This window comes from Quercus lobata, chromosome 5, assembly GCF_001633185.2.
Source record: "Quercus lobata isolate SW786 chromosome 5, ValleyOak3.0 Primary Assembly, whole genome shotgun sequence".
Lineage (NCBI taxonomy): Eukaryota > Viridiplantae > Streptophyta > Magnoliopsida > Fagales > Fagaceae > Quercus > Quercus lobata.
The window spans coordinates 1693262-1702714 of NC_044908.1; the positions used below are offsets into that span (position 1 = coordinate 1693262).

Below are 9453 nucleotides of genomic sequence, written 5' to 3' on the forward strand. Positions count from 1 at the left end.
AAACCTTCCTTATGGTTTCCAACTTCCATATGTTCGGAATTCTTGTCCTAGCTGCAACACAAAGAAAAGTTGATGCTATATATTGATGAAGGAAGGCGAAGGAAATATACTGCAACGGGAATGTTAGTCAGAACATCCAGAATACCCAGTTTGACCGTATAAGTCTGTATGATTGTGCTAGGAAAACTTATAAGCCGTCATCTTGGTCAAAAGAAAAAATCATCAACCCAAAATAAGAAAAAATGAAAGATAATTAAACGGACGAAATGTGGAATCAAAGTTTCATTAATTTATATTTTTTGGAATGCTGAATACTTGCTGATATGATCATTTGAAAGTACTATGCACAAATATTCATCATAACAAAAGCATATCACTGACTCCAACCAAATGTGCAACAACCAATTATACATAATTCAAAATACAAAACCAAGCAAAACGCATCATAAAAAGGTGAAAAAATTATTACTCAGAAAGGCTATTTTGTGGATGGCCTACTCATATGTCTCATAAGTCCCTGCTTCATTGACTTCCACACTAAACTAACATTTTTTAAAATCATCGAATCAAATAAAGTGTTATATCTTCTAGAGTAACAGGGGAACCTTTCATTTCTACATGAGCAATAAATTTGAAGGAAGCTGTAATATCAGTCTATAATGGAAGTGGCACATTGCCTCATAATCATCATCTATTACATAGTGTGCATACCCACACTGTTTGTCTAATACCCATAGTATGTTGACTACTTGTTGTTGGATACATTATCAGAAAATTTTAAATTGGGGATCAAGCACTTCATACAGATTTACTTTTGAGTTTTTAGGAAAAAAAAAAGAAGAAGAAATAATTAGTAAAAATTATGATATGTGATATGGTCCACCTTTGGAAGGCAGAGAAGTACCACATTGGCTGTAAAGGCCATTGAATTGGACGCTAGAGTTGTAATTGTTAAAGATAGTGCTTGGGCTGGTGCTCATGTCAGTGGAATTTTCATTCCTTCTCTCTTTGTTTTGGGATTGGAGAATTTCAAAGCAAGTGTAAATTTGATGAACATAGATGCAAAATGAGCAGTACAAATAACATATGAATCCAACAGGAGCTACAATTAGAAATGAAGTCCTACTTGCTGTGGAAATCATTTATGATTCAAGACTTAGCTTGTTAGATAAACCCCTAAACCCTTTAATTTACAAAAGTAAAGCAAGCTAAAGAGTAAAAATTAAATTTAAAGCATAAGTTTGAGCAGTACATGCAATTTTTGGATTTTATATAGCAAATACTTCTGGTATAATACTTCAAAATCCAAATAGAGCCATGGTATTGCATATATAGTTTAGATTAAACTTAAATAAACCAATAATGATATAAAAAAGACTACCATAGATACACATAGTCTACTCCAACCCTGCCCCAAACAAAAAATCTACAGGGCAATCCCAGCACAATTAGAAACATAAAATAAACTTAAAAGCTCAAGTAACCAACACCCAATCGTGCATAAATTACAATAAGAATTCAAAGATTGGCAACCATACATGAACCTAGATAAGAATTCACAAAATTAAATCCAAAATAAACTGAATAGAAAATCAGAATTATAAAGAGAGCAATAAAAATTCAGAATTATAAACTAAAAAAAAAATACCACTGACAATATACTAAAAAAAATACCATAACCTTATACTAAAAAAAATTCATAAATTTAGAACCATACCTTTGACCTTGATTTGAATGGAGGAAAAGACTGAAGAGAAAGGCAATAAAAAAAGCATAAATTAAACAGGAATATTAGATCTAAATAAAAGTGAATGGAAGAACAAAAATTAAGAATGAAACCTATAAATTGAACAGCCGTGAAAAAAAGAAAAAGAAAATAGTTATAGAGTCCTAATTAAATTTGTATATTAGTTACCTTTGTGGACCAGTTTCGACGGGCTGGGTTGGGTGTGATGGTGTATCGCCGACTGGGCTGGGCTGGGTGTGATGGTGTATCGCCGACCAACATAATTGAGGTTGCATGTGGTGGTTTGTTGGTGGGTATGCATTTTGGAGGAAGGAGAAGTGGTCTTTGCCGTGGGTCTGAGGAAGGAGATCTCTATTGGTTTGTGGGTATGGCCGTATGGTGGGTGTGGTGGGTTTTGATTGAGGAATCTGTGGGTATGGTGTCTTTGGATGCTTTGCTGTGGGTCTGAGGAAGGAGATCTCCATTGGTTTGCCGTGGGTTTGAGCGTTGGGGGAGCTGGTAGAGGAGGAGCGTTGGGGGAGATGGCAGAAGGAGCTTAAGGTTTGCATTTTAGAGAAAGAGAAGGCAAGGCATTTATCGGGTTTGTTTTTAAAAAAGTTTTATTTTGCATTTATGTTTTATTTTTAGTTTTAGGAAAAAAAAATTATTTTAATATTATGCTGACGTGGAATTTTGTGGGAGCTTCAAAAGCTTCGGTTTTATATATATATATTGATTATATTAAAATAATAAAGTCTTGTAATAATAAAGTCCATGGTACAACATATACCTTAATCTAATGTCCAAGATGAGCATCTTGTTGTACACATTTGAACATAATTATATTAAAATAAAGTGGAAATTGAAAGTGTGAGCACCTCAAAGTAAACGCAAAAGCGTGGTCTGAAAGAAACTATCAGACAATTAAGAAGAAAGGATCAGAGAATAAGAAGAATGAAAAGAAGAGTAAAACGACACCACAAACAAGCTAAGCTACAAGTCTACTTAGAAGAGCAGCTAAACGGCATGTAGTCTTAGTTGTTTATTTAACTCAGATTATATCACACGTGTGTTGTAACTAATTCCTACACGTGTTGTAACTAACTCCCTTAGCTCCCTTAGTTTCTGTTATTCTTCTGTTATTCCGTTGCACTCTGTTTTGGGTATTTAGGTTCAGAGATGTATATAAGCCTAATAAGTGTACAGATTCATTCAATACAAGAATTAGAGAAAGTTTCTTATCTTTTCTCTCAATTTCTCTCTCTTTTCTTCCTGTGTGTTCACACATCTTTTTCTTCCTTCAGTTCTATTTTGTTACATGGTATCAGAGCTCGAGCCTTCTTCAATGGCGTCGAATACTCAAGCTACTCAGGCTACTCAGGTTTTCTCCTCTCAACGAGAACTGACTCCGATGGAGGATCCACGAAGTCCATTTTTCTTGCATCATGGTGAAACACCAGGTGCGATTCTGGTTACTCAACCATTAACAGAGGACAATTATCCTATGTGGTCCAGAGCAATGAGAATGGCTTTGGATGCCAAAAGCAAGCTTGGATTCGTTGATGGTACTGTTAATGCATCAATGGCGATCACACCATTAAAGAAGCAAGCCTGGTCCAAATGCAATTCAATGATCTCCTCTTGAATCTTGAATTCAGTTTCTCCTAACCTCACTGCCAGTGTAATTTACAGAGACACTGCATTCGAAGTGTGGAATACTCTCAAGAAACGATTCTCTCAAGCAAATGGACCTAGGATCTCTCAGCTTCAGAAACAAATCTCAACTATGATGCAAGGTGCTGCTACAGTCACAGGTTTCTTCACTGATCTTCAAGCTGCCTGGGATCAATTATTGAATTTCAAGCCTTCACCTTGTTGTTCATGTGGAAAGTGCACCTGTGGTGTGAATGATAAGATCACAACCTTCCAGCATCAAGATTCTCTCATGCAATTCTTGAACGGGTTGAATGATTCCTATTCTCAAGTGAAAACACAAATACTCATGATGGAGCCTAGTCCTTCCATTGATAAGGCATTTTCTCTGGTGATTCAAGAGGAAAGGCAAAGGTATTTAGGATTTACTGTTGTTCCTTCTGTTGAATCAACTGCCCTTGCAGTCAAGAATCCAGGATTCAATCAAGGGATTCCATATCCAGGATACAACAAGAGCACTAAAGGAATCAATGCAAAAGGGAGGCCTGTATGTAGTCACTGTGGCAAGCTTGGACATGTTGTAGAAAAATGCTACAAATTGGTAGGATATCCTCCAGGTTACAAGCAGAAGGGCAGAGTGGCCATGGCCAATCAAGTCTTGACTGAAGATGATCAAGGCAATTCTAACAATTCTGGCAATCAACAGGTCAATTCATTTCCCTTTACTTCAGAACAATATCAACAGTTAATCTCAATGCTCAGCTCTCATCATGCATCCACATCTGGTGCTGCCAATGATGCATTGCACTTAGCTAATTCAGCTCTTTCAGGTAATGTGTGCAATACTTGGTCAGATTTTGTTTCCTTAGACTTGCAACATTCAGTTTTTGCTGTTAATCCTGTCAATAAGAATGCCTATGGTACTGATGTTTGGATCCTTGATACCGGAGCCACAGACCACATAGTGCATTCCTTATCTTTGTTTACACACATCACTAGCTCCATTTCCACATTTGTTCAATTACCTAATGGTGAAAGGGTCACAGTTACACATATAGGTACAATTCAGGTTACTTCAACTTTGAAACTTGAAAATGTACTGTGTGTCCCCTCTTTCACCTTCAACCTGATTTCTGTTAGCCAATTAACCAAAACACTTTCATGTTGTTTCATTTTTCTGTCAAATTTGTGCTTTATACAGGACCTTACTTGTTGGAAAACGATTGGAGTGGGTGAATTACATGACAATCTGTATCTGCTGCACACTGCATCCTCTTGCAAATCTGTTTCAGAAGATTCTTCAACTCTTGAGTCTGTTTTTCAATCTTTTGTCAATTCTGTATCTGATTCTATGTCCATTCCTAGTGTTACCAAGTCTTATCTTTGGCACATGAGGTTAGGACATGCCTCTGATAATAAGTTTCAGGCCTTACACAGTCATATACCTGATGTACAAAATTTTCATAGCAATAAAAATTGTGTTCTTTGTCCTATTGCAAAACAGAAGAGGCTTCCATTTCCCTTTTTTAATCATATTTCAAATGCTGCTTTTGATTTGATCCATTGTGATGTTTGGGGACCATTTGCCAAGCTCACTCATGATGGATTCAAATTCTTTCTTACCATTGTGGATGATGCCACAAGATCCACTTGGATTTATCTTATGAAATCAAAAGTTGAAACTAGACCTTTGCTGATTTCTTTCTATAACATGATAAATAAACAATTTCATGCAAATATTAAGACCATTAGAACTGATAATGCCCCTGAATTTTTCTTAAAAGACTTTTATGCAAGCAAAGGCATCATTCACCAACATTCATGTGTTGCCACTCCACAACAAAATTCAGTTGTGGAGAGGAAACACCAGCACATTTTAAGCATTGCAAGGGCATTAAAATTTCAATCTAATGTTCCTATTTGCTATTGGGGTGACTGTGTATTGACTGCTGTACATATAATCAATAGATTACCCTCCAAAATTCTGAACCAGAAAACTCCCTTTGAAAAACTCTATGGAAAGCCTCCTTCTTTTACTCATTTAAAGGTATTTGGCTGTCTTTGCTTTGCCTCCACCTTATCCCATAACAGATCAAAATTTGATCCTAGATCATCCCCTTGTGTCTTTCTTGGTTACCCGTTTGGAGTTAAGGGTTATAAATTACTTGATTTGACTACCAAGAGATTTTTCATATCCAGGGATGTTCATTTTCTTGAGACTGTATTTCCTTTCATTTCACAGCCTCATTCTTTTTCTCCAAACACAAATATCCCTTTATCTCACCTTTTTCCTTCAGTAGCTGAACCACCTGCCTCTTTCTTTGATTTTGAAACCTCTGGCACTTCTTCTTATGTCCCACAGGTTCCTCTCACTGATACTCTTTCCAATCATGATGTTCATTTAGCTACTTTACCTACTGATATCTCAGTTTCAGCTCCTGCAGATTCACTTGTTCACAATTCTGCAGACTTACCTGTTGAAGATTCTGCAGAATTCCTTGTTACAAATTCTGCAGATCCTTCACCTTCTCAATCTATCCAACCTATCATTCCTTCCACTCTTCCATCTTCTATTCCCTTAAGAAAGTCATCCAGAATCTCTAAACCACCTGCATACTTAACTGATTTTAAATGCAGCACAGGTGTTACTGATAATCCACCTACCCTTTCTGCCAACAAGTCAGGTATCCTCTTTCCCTTGTCTCATTACCTTAATTCTTCCAAATTATCCTCCAATTATGCACATTTCTGCTCCCTCATCTCTGCCATACCTGAACCTACATCTTACCATGAGGCAATCAAAGATTCTAATTGGCAGGATGCTATGGCATCTGAAATTGCTGCTTTGGAGGCCAATCAGACCTGGTCCATTACACCTTTACCTCCTCATAAAAGGGCCATTGGGTGCAAATGGGTCTATAGAGTCAAATACAATGCTGATGGCTCTTTGGACAGATACAAAGCCAGGCTTGTTGCCAAAGGGTTCACTCAACAAGCTGGCTTAGACTTCACTGATACATTTTCACCTGTTGCTAAGCTCACTACTGTCAAAACTCTGCTTGCAATTTCTGCTGTGAGAGGTTGGCATTTGGTCCAACTTGATGTGAACAATGCTTTTCTTAATGGTGATCTCCATGAAGAAGTCTATATGCAGTTACCTCAGGGATTTCACAGCAAGGGGGAGAACCTAGTTTGCAAGCTTAACAAGTCTTTGTATGGTCTCAAGCAAGCATCAAGACAATGGTACTCCAAGTTCTCTTCAACCATTTTAAAATATGGTTTCAAGCAATCCAAATCAGATTACTCCTTGTTCACTAAGAAGTGCAATCAGACTTTCATAGCATTGCTTGTTTATGTTGATGACATTCTAATTGCAAGTAATGATGCTCAAGCAGTTGAAGATCTTAAAACGTCTTTGAATCAGGAATTCAAGTTGAAAGACCTTGGTAATTTGAAATACTTTCTTGGTCTTGAGGTTGCTAGATCAGAGAAAGGAATTTCATTATGTCAAAAGAAGTATGCATTAGGGGTTCTTAAAGATGCTAGAATGACAGGTTGCAAACCCAGCAAAGTGCCAATGGAACAAAACTTAAAACTAAGCAAATTTCAAGGAGAATTGTTGACTGATCCGGGTGTTTATAGGAGATTAGTTGGAAGGCTGCTTTACCTAACCATAACAAGACCAGATATCACCTATTCAGTTCATAAACTAAGCCAATTCATGGCTAAGCCTAGAAAGCCACATCTTGATGCAGCCTACAAGGTGTTGCAATACATTAAAGGATGCCCTGGCCAAGGCATTCTCCTATCATCAAAGTCAGATTTGCATTTGAAGGCTTACACGGATGCAGATTGGGCCTCTTGTGTAGATACCAGAAGATCTACTACTGGATTTTGTGTGTTTTTAGGAGACTCATTGATTTCATGGAAGTCTAAGAAACAATCCATAGTTTCTAGATCCTCAGCTGAAGTTGAGTATAGGGCAATGGCCTTAAGTGTTTGTGAAATGACTTGGCTGTTGGCTCTATTAAAGGATTTTGAAGTTGATCATCCACAACCGGGCATGCTTTTCTGTGATAACCAGGCAGCAATCTATATTGGTGAGAACCCTGTCTTCCACGAACGTACAAAACACATAGAAGTAGACTGCCATTTGGTTAGAGACAAGGTACAAGAAAAGGTGATTTGTTTATTCTTCACTCCCACACATACACAGCTAGCAGATCTGTTTACCAAGGCATTATGCAGTCAGCAGCTGAAGTTCTTAATTTCCAAGATGAATGTATTAAACATACATAGTTCTGAGTCTCATCTTGAGGGGGAGTATCAGACAATTAAGAAGAAAGGATCAGAGAATAAGAAGAATGAAAAGAATAGTAAAACGACACCACAAACAAGCTAAGCTACAAGTCTACTTAGAAGAGCAGCTAAATGGCATGTAGTCTTAGTTGTTTATTTAACTCAGATTATATCACATGTGTGCTGTAACTAATTCCTACATGTGTTGTAACTAACTCCCTTAGCTCCCTTAGTTTCTATTATTCTTTTGTTATTCTGTTGCACTCTGTTTTAGGTATTTAGGTTCAGAGATGTATATAAGCCTAATAAGTGTACAGATTCATTCAATACAAGAATTAGAGAAAGTTTCTTATCTTTTCTCTCAATTTCTCTCTCTTTTCTTCCTGTGTGTTCACACATCTTTTTCTTCCTTCATTTCTATTTTGTTACAGAAACCTTCAAAAATATTTAAGATAAAAATTTTACAAGTTGTTGAGTATTTGATGTATATGATAATGACTACTAATACTAATCTTTGACGTCTTACATCTATTCTGAGTCTGGAAAATCTAAGAAATTTCTCTCCTCTCTCAAGTTCATATTTTTTTTTTTTTTTTTTTTTTTTTTTTTTTTTTTTTTTTTTCTTCTTGCTTTGCCTTAGCCGGTTAACCCTCTGCCCTCTGCGTTTTTTTATGAACTGTTGTGTTTGTGATTGTGGCTTTTTAGTTTTTATGGACTGGTCACTGGTGTGTTGTGTCATGTGTGGATCGTAGACTAGTTTATGGTTGTGGCTTTGTATTGAGTAATGTGTAATTGAGGCTTTTTGTGTGGACCGGCCACATGTGTTTGAGTGTTTCCACTGTTTGTAACTTTTTTTTTTTGCTTTGGTTTTATCTATAAAGAAGTAAACTGGGACCACTAAGAGTAGGACGTGAGTGCTGAATTGATAGAATGGTGATAGTGAATTTGAATTTGTGAGACTACTCTTTGATGAGTCATAAGAGATTTTTTTATGAGACCAATTGACCAAAGTCTTTGGTCTGATTGTTTTCATGTTTTGGTTTTATCAAAAATTTTGTCTTTCCCATTTTGTGTGATGTGGTTAATATTAATAAAATATATGAATTAGTGAATTTTGCCTTTGTTATTTTGTGTGATGTGACTAATATTGGTAACATATATAAACTAGTGCTTGTCTGTTTGTGATTATTTTGGTTTTAGATTTATTTTTTTGTTGAGAAGTCCCTTTTTCTTAGTTGGTGTATAGAACTACGAAATATGGAAATAATGAAACTTTGTTTTTTTTTTTTTTTTTCGATTTGTAGATCATGAGTAAGTCCACTACAATATTAAATTTTTTTAAAAGAAAAACTCTAAATAATTCTGAAGTCATAGCTAATTGTAAAAGATTGTCGACATTTTTATAGTATCAAATGTTTAAGAAACTCTTATTTTATATATAATATTTTGTTAAATATGAAATAGATGTTAATTTTTATTTTCATATAAAATAAATAAATAAATTTGTTTTGAGCTTTGTCCTCCAGGTTCGAATACTGGTTCTGCTCCTGCTTGACCGACATACAAATTAGTGGGCTTGTGGCTTTAGTGGCAATTTAAGCCACCCACGTCAACAAACAACATGCCACCGACAACTATCAATTCTTACTACTTAAAAGTTACGATAAACAAAGCATTCTGTTTTTTTCTTTTTCTTTTTCTTTTTCTTTTTGACCAAGTAATAAACAAAGTTCTCTATAAATGGCAAGTGCAACTAACTAATGAGAACAAAAGTG

The 9453-nt window shown here is 36.0% G+C and overlaps 1 protein-coding gene across 1 annotated transcript; it reads right to left on the reverse strand.

Moving 5' to 3' along the window:
- LOC115988349 lies at nucleotides 1-2269 on the reverse strand. Its single transcript, XM_031111880.1, has 3 exons — nucleotides 1916-2269; nucleotides 1718-1747; nucleotides 1-51 (listed from the first exon to the last, which is right to left on the reverse strand). Exons 1-3 carry the CDS (start codon nucleotides 2209-2211, stop codon nucleotides 48-50), a joined length of 330 nt encoding a protein of 109 aa, XP_030967740.1. The 5' UTR covers nucleotides 2212-2269; the 3' UTR covers nucleotides 1-47.
- Between the last annotated feature and the right edge of the window lie 7184 nt (nucleotides 2270-9453).

What these genes read in the sequence shown, in the direction of transcription:
- LOC115988349 (XM_031111880.1), bottom strand. Translation starts at nt 2,211, where the DNA reads ATGGAGATCTCCTTCCTCAGACCCACAGCAAAGCATCCAAAGACACCA. An exon ending in GTCGAAACTGGTCCACAAAG is followed by an intron (nt 1,748 to 1,915) that starts GTAACTAATATA and finishes CTTTCTCTTCAG; the next exon opens with TCTTTTCCTCCATTCAAATC.